Source organism: Schistocerca serialis, chromosome 5 (assembly GCF_023864345.2).
Source record: "Schistocerca serialis cubense isolate TAMUIC-IGC-003099 chromosome 5, iqSchSeri2.2, whole genome shotgun sequence".
NCBI classification, from domain to species: Eukaryota; Metazoa; Arthropoda; class Insecta; order Orthoptera; family Acrididae; genus Schistocerca; species Schistocerca serialis.
In genome coordinates this window covers 435,864,159-435,885,105 of record NC_064642.1, presented here as the reverse complement: position 1 = coordinate 435,885,105, position 20,947 = coordinate 435,864,159, and the positions used below count along the sequence as shown (strand labels likewise).

Genomic DNA, 20,947 nt, shown 5'->3' with positions numbered 1-20,947 from the left:
TGGAAGCCAGTGTAGGAGCCCGCCTGCTGTGGTGCGCATGTGTGTTGGGCGAGGGGTCGTCGCCGAGCTGCCGTACTGCTGTGTCCGCCAGCAGCGACACGGGATTTGGTTATAATATTCTGCACGCTTATTAATTTAAAGAAAAGGGTTTATGTATGTGCGAAGCAGCAGACGGTAATTTTGATAATGATAGGAGTTGAATTCTTAAGGGAAACCATTGTTAGGCGAATAGATTAAGTATTGATTTTTGTCATTGATTTCTTTTGTAATTGTCAGGGAAATGTTTCACTTTGTATTTAATTGAGACGTATTTCAGTCTGTCTCAAGAGTTTGATTAATTTGTAATATTGCTTTAATGCCACTGGAGGCAGATTTACATACGAAGCGATTATTCAAAGAGCTTATAGCGTTTTGTTAACTGAATGAGAGAGAATCGCTTTCAGAACATAGTTTTTGAAAAAAAGGAATTACTTGTTTGGGTTATCATTTATCGAGTTTAGATTTGGCCAAACCCTTTCTCTTGAATTATATGTAGATGTAGTAAGCAGCAGCAGCCGCAGCAACAGCAGGAGCCGCCATACAGAACATGCATTGCACTCAGCACGAATAATAGGTTTTTTTATGTTTTTGTTAAATAATGGAATGCAGCAGATCAAGCAGTGGCAGCAGAAAGACCAAGTGAGTTATCTGTTGTGCACAAGACCAGTTAAAAAAAAAGTTTAGGCGATCTCTGTAATAGTAAAGTTAACAGTAGTACAAGCACGAGATTTTCAATAGAAAACACGAGATAAGAAGATAGAGCTCTCGACTTTCAACTTGTTATGGCTTTAATTTGTGCTTTCCCCTTTTTTTAATATTGAAGTAGTGTGCTTGGCCTTCCCTAGTGTATTAATGCTGTTTTAATTATTGAAATTATGCCTCCAACCGTGTTTTATTTAAAATTCTTGTTGCTCTGTATTTAGGCGATCAAACGCGTTTGTTTCAGAATCTGTGACTTTAATATGTAAATCGTTGTCTAACGTTTCCCTTTAATTATCTTGAATTCTTGAAAAGGCCTTCAGCCGTCTACTGTAAATGTTTATCTTAAGGTTGTCTTTAATTAGTCTTGAGTAATTGTTTGGGCCTTCAGCCGACAAGATACTTCAAGTTTTCTTAAGATGTTTTTCTGCTGTACTGTGTAAAAGATTATCTTTGAAGCCTCTCTTTTATTACGTAAAGAATATTTATTTGGGGAGGGGGGGGGGGGGCGGGGGCCTGCAGGCGAAGAATTAACTTGAATTTTCCTTAGTATGGCTTTAGCCGGAATTGGCAAATGCTTGGTTTTTAAAGAACTCCTTAACTGATCTGAAATATTATTTTGGCCTTCAGCCGAGAAGAGATTGTAATTTTGCTTAAGTAAGGCCTTCAGCCGTTACTTTAAATCCTGGCGTCTTAAAAACAGTCACTCAAACTTATTCTGGAGAAATTACTTGGGCCCTCAGCCGTGAAGTGATCTTTGTTGTTTTAAAGAGAAAACTGTCCACTGGTTTGAACAATAGAGTTGTGTGTGTTCTTGTATAACTAACAGTAACTGATCTTGGCCGCTTTCCACAACCTTATCCTGATCCGCTGTGTATTGCGAAACCAGATTTCAGTTTGCTTGAGCATTAACACGAGACTGAAAATCACCACAAATTCTAACTGATCCATTTAGTTTCACTAGGACCATGAACTCAGGCTACTGGCTAGACGATATTGGTGATGTAACTCCCATCCATACTTTGCTAACTACTGAGTTTTGCTTTAACTTACTCATGTATGGCGAAAGGTACCTGACAAGCTGTACAACAATTGGGCGCTGCTGATTGCTTTAAAGATACGTGGGTCTGCGGCCCTGCTGCAAAACATAATATAACTTCAAACAGTTGTTTAAATTGGGCAGATAAAGCATCAAGCCCTTTAAATGGTATCACAGTTGAAATTAGATTCACCTGGTCCTGAATTCGAAAAGGAAAGATCGCAAAAGCGTCTAAGCCAGAAAGGTTGTTCAAGGTTGACTGCTACTATTTTATAGTTAGCTTTGACTACGATCTGACTCCGCAACAGGATAGACTGGCGACTGGTGGTCATCACCTTGTGCTGATGGGACTTCACTTGTAGGGAACCAATGCACCGGCACGTTTACTCATTAATCAGGGATACGGCTGTGCCTGTATGAAACTGGAAATCGACCGTCACTCCATTAATGTCCAGTTGCAACACGACCCTCTGCGTCCCGTCTGCTGCTCCTAGGAGCACCGCACGATAGCGACAGCGTGCTGATAACCGATGTTGTTAACACACTTCGGCAAAGGCAGACATTCGTGAGGTGCCTCGGTTAGCGGCATGCAAAACAAGTGACGTCACGGAAAGGACACTGACGCCGTTGATGGCAGGGGCCGCAATTTGGACACGATTTGATGTCCCGCCCTGTTCTGGAACCTTTAAGAACAATGGCGGAGGAACAGTTGCACGAACGTCCGTTCGCTTTGGGACATGCAGATGGTGAAAAAAGCCGTCGCAGTAACTTCTCTAACAGGAGTGACACAATTGATAATATGCTAGATTAACGGTTTCACTTACAGTGCGCCACCGTGTTAACAGGAAAAATCGCACTTGTACGCCAAGCCTTGCAAATCGTCACAGATGCCTCGTAGGATTGTGTACGTTGTTTGACATACTCATTAAACTTGTGCCTGCTTGTGACGACGTGATTTTGGTGACCCTAATAGTAATTCAGCTAGTCACGGACCTCAGAGAAACTCAAACCACTGAGGTCTGAGAGTAGGTGTAGTTTCTACACCACCTTGTACATTTATTTCTAGAGTTCCACCAACGTTAGTGTCAGTCATTAGACTTGCCTTGTAGTGAAGGACCAAACGATATAAATAAACCTTCCAATTCTCGTTTGCCTCGTAGAAGCAGATGAGCGGAAGAGGGGAGGCGAGGAAACTGCAGCTGCCGACTGTTGGTGATTTCGCAGCAATAATAACAGCATTTTTCTCTGTTGATGGAGGAATTCTCATTCTCATTTTCGTTTTCTTCAGTTGCTCTTGATGCAGATTCTGCTCCTTGGGCTGCAGCTGCTGCTGCCACAACTTCAGAAACTCGGAATCCATGCACGGTTAGAAAGCCCTCTTTGCCACTTTTCTATTCTACTCTAAGTAGATTTAACACAGGTTATGGTAAATCGCACTAGCTTTAACACAGGGACTGGTCTTGCAACAGGCGGTTCCTCTGGTAAACGGCGGTGGAGTTTATTAAGGGATTGTCTTACCGAAAAAAAAATCAGAGAGTAGCAGAGTAGTCTTAAGCGTATACAACGGTCCAGGGAGCAATCCGAATCAATAACGTAAAAAAAAGGCAAGCTCAAAACTCTGCTATTCAATGGTGCGTGACTAAAGGGTTCAAAGACTAATAAGAGGCTGACTGGGAAATGTCGAGCTGCAATATTTACCGGCAGACTCACGTCAGTGGACGGTTCAGCCTGATATGCTTCTCATGGAGGAGCCTCGTGCGGGAGCAAGTTGAAGCTTAAGTGTGTAGACCGATTGATCTGGTCTAAAATGATCTGGGCTGAGCGGCGAATCCGAATTATTGTCAGATAATGAAGAAGAAAAGTTACGCTTTATTTTCGTCAACAACGTGGGCATTCAGGGCAGAGTATTAGCTCATTTTCCGTAAGTACGGAAAGGAATTCGATGTGTCCATTTCAAAGGAACTTAACAAGCAGCTACGATAAACTTGTCAGAACTACTTTGAGCTCCAATTCCCTTCAGTGCCGGTCCAGTGTTTCAAGCACTGGGTCATTGCGATCGGAAGGTATTATGACTGCGCGAGCATTCATTTCCTCCTTTTTATTTTTTCTCTTGATTGTGGTACAAATATACTGAATAAACCGTTTTTCTAAAGATAAAAGAGATACTGCTCGTTTTCGAAATGACTCCTCTAAAAGAGGAGAAAACCTTTCGACAACAGACCTGGGTTCAATTACTGTCACTTAGCTGCATACATGGTAAAGACTACAGCAGTAGAATAAGACGGACGCAATCCACTTGCGCTATACTCCATACGTTGCTTGTAGAGCAGAAAGGTATCTGTTGGCGTGGCTTCAAATTACTGTTCTCATTATATTTATTTTGTCAGTGTATTTCCATAACATGAACGTTCTGATAGACTTAGTTTTAGACGTGATTGAATAACGCTGAAACCTAATACGTATCGGCACTTATATTCGTGTAAACTAGCGCTCAATCGACAAAGCGATTCTTTTTATCAGCTTTCTCGCTGTGCTACTATACTCGCACATTTCTGGTGACGATAAATCTCTGTAAAGCACTGCGTCGTCGGAAATAAGCAACGTTGCTAGAGAACTGTATTGCTTTCCTACCGTGTTCCTGTAAAAGTAATGTGCCAATATTTCTTCCAACGAAACAGCAAGGAACAACCCAACACTACATCGGATACCTAAGTCAATAAAAGGTTAACTTATTTTGAACGTCACAACCCCATTCACCTTCTGTACAAGCACTTTCATATTTTATTTTTCTAAGAGAAAATTAACACCAAGTGATCTTGTTATGTTACATAATGACGGAAGCACAGAAAGAAAGATTTATACGAAAAATTTTTGGGCTACTGGGGACTACTTCAGTATTGACAGGGGACAGCAACAGGAACATCCTTTTAGTTTACGTGAAACACGTGCGTAACTGAGAGGACATACCTTTAGTCTCTGTGGAGTACTATGTTCCCCATATTTTAAAAGTAAAAATTTTGTACTGGAGCGGACATGAGACTGCGGCTCGAAAAGTAAATATCCCCTTAGTCAAATGACGGCGCCATTTGACGTCTAACTCTGTATTTATTCGTTCTTCCATAATTAATGGTGGATTTTTTAAGCCATTATCGAATGCTTAACTTTATGAAAAAGCAGAACAGGTTAACCACCACGAAACGGGAATACAGTAGTGTAAACATAAAATAATGGGAAGGTAGTTTGCTAGAAAATGCTGCAATACGTATGAAAATGATAGTATTTTATATTCATATTATTTGTTTCCTCTGGTTTTAGTTTAAAAGCTGTACGGTTCTTGATGGTATGACACGTTGTGTGTGCATATAAGGAAAGAAATATGTGCGAAGATGTGACGCTGGCCAAAGAATAAAACTGAGGACTAAGTTCAGAGATTTATGAACGTGTCTTTAATCGTATACATAAAGGAAACCAAAATAAATAGCAAGGAATAAAAAGAAAAATATAATTTTTTTTAAATATGTGAAACAAAATTGGAAATTTTCACTTAGCGTATGTGTGTGTGATACAAATAAAAGTATTGAAAACCATCTTGAATGCTAACCAAGGGTAATTGATTTAAAAATATGAAAATGTTTTTCAGAGACCACTGTAAGTCACAAATAATTGTTGATTCTCTTAAATTATTTAATAAAACAACGTCAGGCTACAAAGGCAACAAAAACATTTAACGAAAATGCACATAGATTTTAAAGTTGGTCTATACAGTCTTCGCATGCTTTGTGGCCTTTTCTTAATGTAAGCAGCCTTCTATGAAATTAATCAAATATTCCTTTCTATTAGGTTATTCCTCTCTTCCTCCGCAGGATGGCGACGGCACATGCCACGAAAGTAAGGAATAACTGTCTGAGAAAGCATTCACCCACAAATGTAGTTCTCCGTGGGGAAACTGTTGACAGAATCGTTACTTTCGTTTGGATTAGCTGTCTGCTGAACGTAAGATAATTTTTCACGCAGCTAAACACATCATAACGACATCGAAATCTGAAAATCGTTGTAGAACTAAGTAGTAGTCTACGTAAATAGAGCCTAAATGAAAAAAGCCCTCTTTACTGAATAAAGTTAAGAGTTCATTTGCTATACCAAGAATTTATTCATTTTATTTAATTTTTTCTGCCGTTTGTAGAAGTCAGCCCGGAAAGTTTGTAGCTGTCCTTAATGGACTGCTGCTTTCAAATTCTGAAATTTGTTGACTTGCTTTATGAGTATTAAAGCGTTACAAGGGTTACATTGTCTCCACGATCAGCACATCATTCAGTCCTACGGTGTAATTGTGTCTATCGGAGTACAGCCAGACGGGAAGGAGAATTAGGCTTTAACATCCGGTTGACGTTATTATCATTAACGTCGGAGCACAAGCTCGGCGTATTACAAGAATGAGGAACCATCTCGGCGTTTGCCCGGAGCGATTTCAGTATGCTCACATTCGTAGACATAGTTGACATTGCAGTTGACAAAAAAATAGGGTCTACTGAGGTCGAAGTAGAGTGTGATTTTTAAGTTATCTGGACATATTTAACAGGGCTAGGAGAAATAAAGTTAATTGTCGGGTATTATTACCGGCCACCAGGTTCCACCGTGACAATTCTAGAATCATTCAGTCTACACTCTGTATCGCAGAAGTACCCGGATAGTGCTATATTAGTCAGAGGCGACTTCAACGTACCTAGTATAGACTGGGATGTCTATGGATTCATTACAGGTGGTACAGACAAGCCGTCGTGTGAATTGCTTTTGAACACATTATCCGAAATCTGTCTTGAGCACCTAAATCGACAGCCAACGCGTAATGGAAATATTTTAGATCTGGTAGCCACGAACAGACATCATCGACGGTGTCAGTGTTGAGACAGGGGTTAGTTATCGTGATGTTGTCATCACGACTATGGTTACGAAAATTAAAAAGTCGGTCAAGAAGGCTAGGCGAGTATTCTTACTAGAAAGAGCAGATAAGCAGTTGTTAGCATCCCACTTAGTAAATGAATCGACTTCATTTACTTCCGGTACGATGGACGTGGAAGAATTATGGGCAAATTTTAAACAAATTGTAAATCACGCATTGGAGAAGTATGTGCCGAAAAAGTGGGTTACTGACGGAAAAGACCGACCGTGGTTTAACAGCGCAATTCGGAGAATGCTCAGGAAGCAAAGACAGTATCACTCGCGGTACAAGAAAGATCGGGAGGATGGGGACAGGCGAGAGTTAGTAGAGATTCGTGCTGCTGTAAAAAGAGCGATGCGCGAAGCGTACAACCACTACCACCGTCATACGTTAGCAAAAGATCTTGCTGAAAACGCAAGGAAATTCTGGTCTTACGTAAAATCGGTAAGCGGGTCGAAAGCTTCCATCCAGTCACTCACTGATCAGTCTGGTCTGGCAACGGAAGACAGCAAAACGAAAACTGAAATTTTAAATTTAGCATTTGAGAAATCTTTCGCGCAGGAGGATCGTACAAACATACCGCCGTTTGAGTCTCGTACAGGTTCCCGTATGGAGGACATAGTGATAGACATCCCTGGCGTTGTGAAGCAGCTGAATGAGTTGAAAATAAATAAATCAACAAGTCCTGATGGGATTCCAATTCGGTTTTGCAGAGAGTACTCTAGTACATTGGGTTCTTACGTAGCTTAAATTTATAGCGAATCTGTTGCCCAACGTAAAGTCCCTAGCGACTGGAAAAAAGCTCAGGTGACGCCTGTATATAAGAAAGGTAGAATGACGGATCCTCAAAATTACAGACCAATATCCTTAACATCGGTTTGTTGCAGGGTTCTCGAACATATTCTCAGTTCGAATATAATGAATTTCCTTGAGACAGAAGTTGCTATCCATGCATCCGCACGGCTTTAGAAAGCATCACTCCTGCGAAACGCAACTCGCCATTTTATCACATGATATCTTGCGAACCATGGATGAAGGGTATCAGACGGATGCCATATTCCTTGACTTCCGGAAAGCGTTTGACTCGGTGCCCCACTGCAGACCCTTAACTAAGATACGAGCATATGGTATTGGTTTCCACATATGTGAGTGGCTCGAAGACTTCTCAAGTAGTAGAACCCAGTACGTTGTCCTCGATGGTGAGTGGTCATCGGAGGTGAGGGTATCATCTGGAGTGCCCCAGGGAAGTGTGGTAGGTCCGTTGTTGTTTTCTATCTACATAAATGATCTTTTGGATAGGGTCGATAACAATGTGCGGCTGTTTGCTGATGATGCTGTGGTGTACGGGAAGGTGTCGTCGTTGAGTGACTTTAGGAGGATACATGATGACTTGGACATGATTTGTGATTGGTGCAAAGAATCGCAACCAACTCTAAATGTGGATAAATGTAAATTAATGCCAATTAATAGGAAAAAGAATCCCGTAATGTTTGAATACTCCATTAGTAGTGTAGTGCTTGACACAGTCACGTCGATTAAATATTTGGGCATAACACTGCAGAGCGATATGAAGTGGGACAAGCATGTAATAGCAGTTGTGGGGAAGGCGGATAGTCGTCTTCGGTTCATTGATAGAATTTTGGGAAGATGTGGTTCATCTGTAAAGGAGACCGCTTATAAAACACTAATACGATCTATTCTTGAGCACTGCTCGAGCGTTTAGGATCGCTATCAGGTCGGATTGAGGGAGGACATAGAAGCAATTCAGAGGCGGGCTGCTAGATTTGTTACTGGTAGGTTTGATCATTACGCGAGTGTTACGGAAATGCTACAGGAACTCGGGTGGGAGTCTCTGGAGGAAAGGAGGCGTTCTTTACGTGAATCGCTACTGAGGAAATTTAGAGAACCAGCATTTGAGGCTGACTGTAATACAATCTTACTGCCGCCAACTTATATTTCGCTGAAAGATTACAAAAATAAGATAAGAGAGATTAGGGCTCGTACAGATGCATATAGACAGTCATTTTTTCCTCGTTCTGTTTGGGAGTGGAATAGGGAGAGAAGATGCTAGTTGTGGTACGAGGTACCCTCCGCCACGCACCGTATGGTGGATTGCGGAGTATGTATGTAGAGGTAGATGTAGACAAACTACTTAGATGAAATAAGGAGGGCATTCCGTTGAAAGATGTTTCATAGGCCTGATAAAATTCTAACCTCGAGTTGCACTGTTTGCGGTAAGTCTGCATCGAATGTTTGATTAGTACAATGTATATGACTTCTTTACATAGCAATGTTACTCACCTCCAGAGACCACGCAAGTGAGGGCAATGGTGGCGCCCTCGAAGTAGGGCCCAGCAACAGAAGTCACTTCCTCCCCCTCGTCGGTTACGATACGTGGCACGTCCGGCGGCACTGTTGGCAGATTGAACAGAAGTGTGGATCAACAGTGAGGTAAGAGCCAAATTTCATAATGGCTATTACGTTCCTAGTGCATACACATAGGAACACGCTTACTACCGAAAACGACCCAATTCTCACAAGCTAAGAGTATAGAATACGTTAACATATAAAATTCGTCATTTTACCAAGAAAACTTGCAGCCTAACGGAAAGATGAAAGAACTCGATACATAGTAAGTGCCGGCTAGTTCTGCGTTCCTCACATTTGAAATAGCTGAAAGAACAGTCAGCAATAGTGGATTTTGGTTTGAGGAAGTTTAGTCGGTTTATTATATGGGTTTTGTAAATTTTGTACTGTAATACCAAGAACCTTCATCAGAAAGTATTTTTTGTTACTAACATTTCACATCCCTAGATCACAGTCTATTGACCATTAAACAAAAATCATGAATGATTCAATACCGGCAATGAAATCTGGTATTATACGATCACTGGTACTTCCATTCGTTAATAATGACCTATACTTCTTATAGAACTATTGCGGCCAATACACGAATGGTGGGTTATATTTGGAGAAACAGCTGAAATATGCTGAACAAGATTGATTTGTTTTCGTTTTCTGTCGTCCATTAGTTCCTTTTATATAGTTGTTAGTAGTATCTGCTTCGAGATGTGGTCCGTCCGTGCCGTGCAACTAAATGCTACTAATTAACGTCGTTTGCTGTTAAGTCGTACACATTTCGCTTTTCATTTTTGCGAAGCATCCTCAGTTGCCTGCAATACATGTTTGTTGGAAGCATATAATAAATGTATTTGCAGAAGGTAAGAATGTCAGAGTTTTTTCGTGATTCTCTTACTATTAGTTGAGAACATTTTTACATACAATGAGCCCTTACATGGAAAAATTATTAAAGGGGTACATTAACATAATTAACAACTCACTAATCACGTTAACTACAAAACAATAACAGACTGGGAAATAAAACTTAACCAAATTAAATAATAATGTACTCATCTCGCCACCGTTGACACTTCCATAAGAAAAAATATTGTAAGTACCCCCTCACATTTCCGCCCTTTTTCCGGAGCATTCCCGAAAACACATAATAACATAGGGTTCTACGTAACAAACAAAAGAATATCAGAATTCATACAGATACCAAGATGCAAACAACAGACGACGAAAAACTCATAGCGGATTGGCAAATTATGGACAGCAGACGTACAGAAGCTACACACATTTCTAAAAAATACAGAGTGTAAAAGTGAAGTGTTATATGAAATGTACTGCAAACGCCGAAAATCGGACATCCTGCTGTACACAGGATGACGAGGTACAATTCCATGACAACTTATACGTAATAACAGTATTCACAAAAGTCATGAGTAGAGTCAGCCAGCAGTTTCAACTAACGAAACTTGCGCTCCAAAAAGTTGTTTCCTACCTAATCATAAAATAAAAACGTAAAAACCGTAATATTGTAATATATCAGGAAACACGTTTATTATGTAATTATGGATATCAAAACATTGCTTCGTAAAAAAGGAGTTAAAAGCATATGGCATAAACAGAAACAGCCTTTTAATTAGTTGTTTAAACGAACCGCGTTTCCAAGAAGACATTAATAACAGTAAAATACGGGAATTGTGCTACATTTGTATCATTACGGCCGGGCTGGAAATGGTACTGGACGTTGACAGGAAACGACTGTATTTTACACATTGCACGATTATCATTCTTTCCAATTAGTTAGGCTTTGTTGTGATTAAGTGCTTAGGAATGTGTCCTAGTTAAGTGTTCCGTTAATGAAATGAAAGACGATTAGATATAAACCTGCTGTCGGAAACTTATCATTGTAAAACGTAAACTTTCACAGCTGGTAATGTTTAAATTAATAAAATATTTCTGGCTGTTCAGCTGTGGTCAAATAGCTTTCACTTTTTAAAAAAATGTTTCGTCTCCATCGGCGGATGACAGCTTCGAGGGGTCTCGTAGCTTTTCTCGGGTGAACGATTCACACCCTGGCTCGCTACTTACTGCAGCAAAATACCGTTTACACGTGTTCGCGCGCAGTGGCGTAACATCGCATGCCTTGACTACCCGAGCACAATTGTCCGTTATCGGTTGCCGTCGCCCGCTGTTGCTGTTATCCCATGGTATACATTTTCTTCAGCACCTGTTTTAACATATTATTCACGCACGTGTACTGTGCAGATGGATGTTAGGACTAGTTTAAGGTGTCAAAACCAGGATTCATCTAACGCAACAGCAGTGGAATTTCTGTTTATCGCTATGCGTGTGTGGTTTATACAAGTGGGACCAGGTCTAGTGAAGGCGCAGGCAGTGCTTATTGGGTAACCTGAAGCAAACAACAAAGCATGTAGAAGCTGTATCCACACTCGACTATTATAACAGCGGAAATGATTGCTATTTGGAAACCCCACTATTCACGCAGACGTCCACGTCAGACACAGTAATTATCATCTCTCTTAGGCTGTCAGCTCTACAAATGACTCGAAACCATCATAGTAGTTGTACCAACGCCATAGTTGTGGTAATTGTCAACTTTCTGTTTCGTGTGCCGAGGAAGTGTCGCAAAATCATGATTTTATAAATTAAAGGTCGCTCTGGGATACTTACAAATGAACAAGTAGATACCCTAGCAACCAGGCATATTTGCACAGGCTAATTAAATATTATAAACACAGTCTCGTAGATATTATTCATAATGTCAGAAAGAGGTTGTCATCCGACAGGCAAGTGGAACTGTCTCGGACATCTAAAATTAATGGCACTCCCTAAATATTAATTCATGCTCCTATTCTATGTGTACGGTAGTATAACAAGGCACAAATGCCAAAAAGATTCATGTCAGTAACAGCAAGGCCGAAATTTAATCACTGTAAGTCCAACGAACACCTAAGAGCCACCCCTCTGTGTGTTTGCGGAGAGGAAGAAGAACTGAACCATATATTTCTACAAGGTCCTCAGAACACGAATCATATATGTCTTTGCTATTAATCTTCAAGCTATTAGTCATCATTTGCCAAGCAGCCTCTAGACTTTGTTAGCATCTAATAGTTTTGCAATGTATGATCTACTGTACGAGTTCGTCAAAAGCGCCATAATCATGTTATAGTTCCCTACGCTGTTAAACTAAAGCATCAGGTACGTAGAATGCTAGGGGAAGACCAAAGCTCAATCGACTATAACCCTACGTGCTATAGTACAAAATACGGAACGCTCAGATTATAAATGTGCGTCACTATGTATCTACTATGTGTAAGAGTCTGAATACAGGTGTAACTGTACGTTTGGCTGTAACATGTAACTATGGTGCTTGTAAACTGTTCTCCTGTTCTGTCTGGATGGTACTTATTGACCTGCACACGTATTCAGTTCTCTATCCGCTATTTTTGTAATAGCTCTCACAGGATGTACGAAGAAAAGGTTTTTGGTAGTTAGGGTACATAGTCGTTACTGAGGATTGAATCTGCAATATCCCAAATGTGTACCATTTGCGAATTATCATTTCTTATTGTGTTAATAGTAGTATTTTTATAGTAAACGACCAGCGTGTATTCTTTGTTACATTTTCGTCTTGTTTACTCGTTTTCGTATTCTCTGTTTGTAAATCTTATTTTGTGTCCAATCAGTTCATTGTTAATCAAATGTAACATCGTACGAGGGTACGACTTAAATAATTCCTACACGATAAATTGTCAAAACGAATTGTAAAATGACATTTTCTCTAATTAGCTGGCTATACGATCAAGTTTCATGCTCTTGTCCTTCCTATTGAAATTCTTGAGATTTTAACAATCCCTATACTCTGTCTGTATAGCTTTTCATGATATCCGCTTGTGGCTACCAGCATTTGAGTCCTATCAAAATGAATGCAGTGGTCTCCTAGCTGCAAATCTCGAAATTCACCTACATTTAACGAACGCATAATTCTGATGTGAAGTCTGTACGAACGAATTGTCTTTTAAGCAATCTAAATGCATTAAATACGTTAGATTTTGCATTAACCTCTTCAGAGAAACAACAAGCTTATCTATAAATCGCATCTTTCGACTTGTCACAGAACAGTACTTCATCCATCAGTTTTGTACTGAGATGTAAAAGTAATTTAGAGATGTTATGATGAACATTGCATTCCAGCATAATCTCAAGAATTGAAGTACCGGTACATTAGTTTATGAGAAAGTAAGGTTATCGGTAACTACTTAGATTACCCATTGTGCCACGCACAGTGTTTAAAATACCAGTGCGCGATGCGACGTTTTAACCTGTTGGTACTTGCACTGTAGTTCGGTTTGCTTTCCGACATATGCCTTTCGTTTGAACTCTTCACAACTGGCCTCGCTGTGTATGCTTTGCAGTTAACAGTTCCCCGTTTCCCTGAAAAATGACAAGGGTATCCTCTACTGCCAACGGCACCGCCGTTGCGCATGCGCGAAAACCGCTTATTACCTTTCGCCTTTAGAATAAACGACCCTAAAGCGGGCTGTGGACAGCACAGTAATGTCTCCACTGCATATCGTGGCTGTCACATTATGTAAATGGCCCAGCAGAACGAATACTGCAGTTTAGTGCTGTTTGTTTCTACCTTGTTACTCAATGTCGGCATCAGGTAATTTGAAGCTTTCGTGATAAAGGCGTGCTTCTTGAGGGCAAGCGTGCCCTCTGCGCGTTTAGACGGGCAAGCGCAACTCTTCTGTAGCTCTTCACAATGGCTTGAGGGAGGTAGTAATGATTTAACTTTCAGGTAACTTTCTTTTTTTTAAGAGAAATTTCGTCCATGGCTGTCCGTCACAGTGTCTAACAGATTAAGAACAGTATTTTGGTAGCACACTATCTTCAATCACAGTGTTATACTAGCGGAAAAGTTCTCCTATCGGAGCACAAAAAAATGCGAATTTGTTCCTGTTTGTTCAAAAAACTCTGTGACTAAAAAGTGGGGTACCAGCTGCCTCATTCAATCTTCCTCAGCACCTTTAAAAAATTTTCCCAAAAGTTTTGGCGTGCGAAAATATTTGCGCTTTTTTTAACATACGACTCACCCGAAACTATCACATGTACCTCAAATACAGTCAGACTCACTAGTCAATCGCTGTAAGTCACTTGTACCCATCCACTCCCAGCTGGCCTTTCTCACTCACTCATGCAGACAAACTCATTATCGTTATCTCTTTATGTCCCTCTGTAATTTTTTTCCTTGTCATAATCAAAGTAACATTTGTTCTGTCCCACTACTACAGTCACCTTTCACTGTCACTGTCTCTCCCTTGCTCTCTTACAACTAATATCTCATTCCTTCTCCATGATGCTGCTATCTCTTCTATCTCTCACTTCCTCGTTGTCACTGTCACATTTCCTATCTTGCATTATCACTGGGTTTCATCCACTTCCACTTTCTCGTACTCTTTAGACCTCCCCCCCCCCCTTTCCCACCTATCACTGTTTCCTACACTCTCTTCGTAGCACTATTCAGTCAATGTCAACTATGTTCCACTGACACTATGTCTGCCCTTTCTTTAACAACGCCATTGTCTCCCCTCTTTCTGGAACACAACCACTATATTTATTACTTTTCCGTTTCTTTGCCACTGCCACTGCCTTCTTCTCTCTCAGCGTGCAAAATCGCGAATGTGCTCGCATTCCAAAATTTTTGTGCAAATTTTTTAAAGGTGCCGAGGAAGTCACAATGAAGCATCTGTTACTCAACTCTTCCTTTAATTAACAGGAACTTACTCCGTTTTGTGCTCCGATAAGGCCATTACTCCTCTGGTACCCTTCTTTTCGCTGCTGAAGCAGGGCGTGCAAGAGAAGCTCGTTGGTGAGTAAAATGTAGAAAGTTACTTATCTACTCCTCAGACCTCATTTTATGTTCAAGAACAGAAAAAAACTGTGTGCTTCAGTACTACAACTTAGGGATCCCAGGTGATAACGGAGACATTTTACAGCATATTTTTCCGTGGTACATCATTGTATAAGCTACGTTTTCGCCTCACACCGGATTTTAAGTGCGTATTTTAGGTGTAGAATTAGTGTAACTTTGAACCTCCGTATTTGGTAAACGAGTAAAGATGTGAAAAAAAATGTTCAAGGTTGTTCGAGACATGGATCTTAGGAATGCTTCGTAAGAACTACAGCCATTTCCTGTGCAAAGGTGTCTCGGAGTCCGCGGCTCCGTTTTGGTAACCAAAACAAAGTTTTAGGGGTGTTTTTCGATAACGGATAAAGATTTTGGAAAACGAGGAGATGAATCTTCTAGAAAAATGCCTAGAGAATATATCGCTAAATTTCTAAATTTTTTTTCACTTGTTTATTACTTAGATTTGGCCTCCGATTTTACGTGTAGAAGGAGGGTAACTTTGAACCTCTGTATCTTGAAAACGGATAAAAATATCAAGAAAATGTTCAAGATTGTTCGAGAACGATATCTGGAATATATCGTAAAATTTTCAACCATTTACGGTGCATAGCCGACTTGGAATCCTCAGCCGGGCTTTTGTCCACTAGTGACAGAGGAAGTATAGCAAAATCCCTTTTTGTGTTTTCCGAGGAACTGCTAATGAACTAATAGTGCTTCTATAAGTGCAAAATCAAAATCGAAAGTAACCAACTGATTTTCTCCATTTGTCCAAGAAAAGGGAGGTGTCTAATATTCGTACTTTGACCCTTTACTGTGGGGCAGTCACACTAAGACAATCCAGTTTTTGGGCTAGAAATGGCCCGTAACCCAAACTTGACTATACGTTTTTACAACAAATAGTGCTCAAGTCATAGGCACCGAAAAATCCTGTTTTTATGCAAGCCGTTTTAGAACATAGTAGGCAAGCATGCTGTCGTATGCATACCGATTTTGGTGATGTGGTTGAACGCTTTTTTGGAGCTACAAATGTTTCCTAGGCCTACACTGAGGTTGTTCATTTAATGTTGGGTGATGAGCTGAAAAACTTGTAACGTCCGAAATACTTTAACGCTGTCCTTGAAAATATAGATCCTCTGAATAAACATTGTGCTAATAGAGGGAAATGTAGTACTTTGACGGGAGAGCGCGTGTTACTAACAAAAATATTCCATAAATTGTTTTTCTTTTTCCTCGTCTTATAGGCGATTACTACACGATGGACATTTTGAGGCCTCGTCGTGAATTTGGTGTATGTACCTTTTTGAACAATAATCCTTGTCTATAACTACTAGGTTTTTGTGCTACAAGAAAAGGATTATACATATTTAAGACAAGTGCTTCTGATTCGAAGGAGGGAGGAGTTCATTATATTGCCAGGCCTAGGTGGAAAGGAAAATCGCCTAGCATCTTCTCTACTTTCTCAGTACGGGGAAGCTTGTTTTTGATAGAAACACTGGGTGGATGAATTTTAAAAACTCTTGGCTGCAAGAGTGAATGCATTTTAGTATTACTCGGCTCTCTGATATGAAAACAGGAAGCAAAACAGCAGCGGAGGAGAAACTGAGTCTACATGCCACAAGAAATACATATGTACAGGATGTTTCAAACTCTTTGAGGCAAATGTGTAGGGGTGATGGAACACTTAATGGGGAAAAACATAGGTTACAGATAAAATGTTTGCTTCCTCGCTACGCTAGGCATTCTTCTTTACTGGTTATGCCCGTGAGAGGCTGTAGGGCGTAGGTACTCTTTGGGGTGGGTATGCAAAGTGTGTTGCCTACAATCCAGTCATCTGCTCCGTGAAAAAGGACCTGGGCTGCGCAAAATTAAAGCTCCTGGTTCTCTTCTAAGATAGCTTTCTATACTTGGAGGCACTGGTTACTAGGTTTTCTTGTTGGAGATCACTGTATCACTATAGTTATCCGGATATTACTCCCCGCCAGTTGGGTGAATTGTTCGAGGGCCGGCAGATACTAAAGGACGCCTAACGTCACTGCAAAGAGTAAGCGAAAAATTTTTCTCTAGCAAAAATTATTCCCCATGACGTGATATTTAACCCCTAGACCTTCGATACAAAGACTTTGAAACACCCTGAATGAGTTCCGCACGTCCCTTAGCATTTATCTCTCTTACCATAGCAGTTACTTGGTCAAAAATCTAATAAGTATCATAATTAAAATCATGTTTTCATCCAACATTATTCGGGATTCGCTGCACGATTATAAACTCAAGTAGACAGTTGTAGTTAGTTACAATCATCTTATCATCCAGTACCCGTGTCGGTTTTGTTATGGAACTATAAACTCAACTTGACGTACAGTAGTATAATTTAAATGATTATTAAGTGACATTTGCCTATGTACATGTGAGTAATTCCGTTTCCCTTTTGTCATACGCGTTTTGCCTTAATTTATTACGGACAGAAATACATACTCATTTGTACTCACACGCATCACTTAACAGTTACATATTCTCCATTTGCAGTAATATGCTACTATTATTTCTGAATCTCGTACTTTCTTAGTTATATGTTTACATAGAACTTTTAGTGGGTTATGTAGAATATTATCTAACAGGACAGCATTCACACATGTGCGGAAGACCAACATACATTGTAAGTAATAAAACACACGTATTCAGAAATAAATTACCAGGAGCAGATCTGTTCTCACTTTTTAAGTACGTTGACGCAGTACGCGAGCTAAGAGTGCATCATTTAACTGCAAAATGTGTATTTCTAGCCACATGAGATACCACAATAAATAAAAATTTAGTGCCAAAAGCCATATCTATTCAGTTGAAGATAAACAGACAGTATATAGAAATCATTAGTATAATATTAGTAGCATATGAGGACGAACAGATCGACATCAATACGCCAATCCGGAATAATGACTTACAATATTACGCTGGCAACTCATACGTATTCACTTGTTCACCCTTGTTACCTGAAATACTTGACTGCTTAGTTTTATATGTTTGTTTCTACCTTCTCGAAATTTTAACTGCTCTTCTCCCAATACAGTTTTTCAAAGTGTTTAATCGGAATTAAGAAATACCCTGTAAATTATGTGGAAATGAGACACCCCTAAATAACAGATACAGTGTCATCTATAAAAGCTACCCATTACTTTTATTTCCTAAAACCATTTGCCACTCCTAAGCTACATAATTTAAATGTACTATCAAAAAACACTACAGATCTTCCAACTAAATATGACTGTTCAAATAATTTTACCTATATTACAGACCACTGGTGAGGCCTAATATGAATAGGTGAAACTTGTCTAGTTAGAAACAAAACATACCTTCTGTTGTTAAAGATGATAGTTTTCTGATCCACGTGATAAACATAACCGACGTAACAACTGCGGATGATTGGCTGCAGATATTAGCAATGTATTGTAAGCCTTAACACAGAATTGGGAAGGTTTACTTTCTTCGTCAGGTGTGGAATGTTGGGTCCTCCTTCTAATAGTGACGAGCGCTTGCTGCGTGTGATGAGTTGTAGATAACGTGATCAGCAAAGGGGAAATGCGGAGAAGGGGATGGGGCACGGGAGTACGTGGTGCGAGTGTGTAGCCTCTGTCGGCAATAACCGAGCCTCAACATTCAGTATCACGGACGGGCCACCATCAAGAATGTCACATTTATTCGAGCCATGTGGCTCAGAGGAGACGTCATCGATCTACTCCTGTGCAAGCAGCGTCGGTCTGCGAATTCCCTACGCATGCTTGGTTATTACTGCCACACTTAGAGCCTTCATCTGCTGCTCTTTTACTCAGCACGAAACTTTTGTCCTGCGCTGAAAATAAAATGATGTTTGTACTACGTCATCTGTAATCAGTGTAATGAATTCATTCCGCTGGAGTCATTATTCATGGTGCTGCAATTTTAATGACTGCCGTGATGAATGTTATTATGGCGTTTTATCACCAATAAAATTTTTATAAGACGTGGGAGAAACCACGTGAGAAACTAGACATTCCAAGGCTCCATTCGTATCTTCAAGCCATTTAATATTTTGTACTTTCTGCGTAGCTTTCATTTCTGGTACTTACTAATTCAACAATCTGGATACTCGTCTACCTTTTTCTATTTCTGTAAGTGTTCAATCGTCGTGGTTCTTTCTTTATGGTATGAAAGACTCCTTTCAACGTTGCCTTTCAGTAACAGTAAACTTCGACGCTCTAGCAGAATAATCTCATATAATAATCGTGTTCTTACTGCAACAGTTCATTTCCGTTTTCCTGCCTGATACACGTTTCCTTCCTTATGAGGGACACGAGTCCACGAAATCCATAGCGTATAAGAAATAATGTAGTGTATAGTGTAAGAAATAATATAAATCAGTTGTGATATGTATCTTCCGAAACATTATTGGTTTAGGTATTACATAGAAAAAATCTATCATTTAGTAATCACAAGAAGGAATTGTTTCTATCATGCTTTTATTTTAAATTAGTTTTTTACAACCGCTCCTTCAAAACATAGTGAAAACGAAGGCAAATGGATTCTGTGTGGATTCTGTGTGCCTTGTACGTTGTTTATAGTACTACAGTTATTCAATACAACAATATACAACAATTACTTTTCAAGTGCTATTTAATAATTACAAGAACGAATTAATTATGTCAGGCTGTATTTTAAATCAGTTCTTTACAACTGCTCCTTAAAAAAAATAGTCAACACGAATGCACATGGACTCAGTAGAATCCATTAACTGGTGTGCCATGTACAACAATTACTTTTCAAGTGGATAGCGGTCCTCAGCATCCGTAATAAATTAGAAGTTGGTACTTTAGTAACCCCCACTCTCGCATCCGGGAGTGTTGCTGCCTCTTTACGATGACCATGAAATTCCTGTTACAGGACAATTCACTACTTTTACTTTAGAAGGAAGGTCAGCGTTGGCAGTAATATTGATGGTTTATTGATAGCAAAATCGATTTTCAAACACGTACTGATCATCTTCAGTGCTGTGGTGTACTAATAAGACTCATAGCCACTGGTATCAAGTTATTATCAGTAACCAAAGCTAAGAAACGATCACAGTAACTCTTGATCCACTCCTTGTTGAACAGGGTATGTTGACTTGTGATCGCCAGCTTGATTTTTAACTTCTTGTATTTAAAATACGCTGCACATGCCCAGCTAGGCAAAATTTTACTGATTGGCGTCTCCATGGAGTGCTGTGTGCACAACGACCATATAACTGAAAATCGATTTTGCTATCAATAAACCATCAATATTTGAGTTATTGTGATCGTTTCTTAGCTTTAGTTACTGATATTAACTTGATACCAGTGCCTATGAGTTCAGTTTGTACACCACAGCACTGAAGATGATCACTATGTGATTGAAAATCGATTTTGCTATCAGTAAACCATCAATATTACGGCCAACGCTGATTTCCTTCTAATTTCACGTATATGGCCGTAGTACACAAAGCACTCCATGAAGTCGCCAGTCGACAATTTATTTACGACGTTATGTGGGTTCTAGAAGGGTTGCTCTATTGAGAAATGAGCTCGTAATTATACATTAACTCACTAAATATTACAAGCCTTAAATGATAAAATATCGCAAGTTGCTATTTTTACTGAACTGTCCAAATTGTTTGATTTTTTAATACCTTATTACCCTCTTAGAGAGAGCTGTTTTAACGAACTAATGTCGCTACAAATAACTAATTTGAATCATACTTAACAAAGAGAATGTAAAAAGTTATACTTAATAATTCGAAATTGGGATGAGAGAAAATTTTAGTGACTAAGGAGAAATTATGGAGTCTGTCAGGGTTCTATTCTGGATACATTCGCGTTCCTTATATACATAAATTATTTTCAGCTTACATTCCCGAAGTGCTACTGGTCTTTTTCGCAGATGGAAGCTGTGTTGTACTAAATAC

The 20,947-nt window shown here is 39.7% G+C and overlaps 1 protein-coding gene across 1 annotated transcript in view; it reads right to left on the bottom strand.

The window, feature by feature from the left end:
- The window catches only part of LOC126481983 (nephrin-like), an 881,063-nt gene that overhangs the window by 298,869 nt on the left and 561,247 nt on the right, over nt 1-20,947 (bottom strand). The window contains exon 4 of the mRNA XM_050105948.1: nt 9,018-9,128. Within this exon, the coding sequence (XP_049961905.1) occupies nt 9,018-9,128 (111 nt within the window). The remainder of the gene's footprint in view (nt 1-9,017; nt 9,129-20,947) is intronic.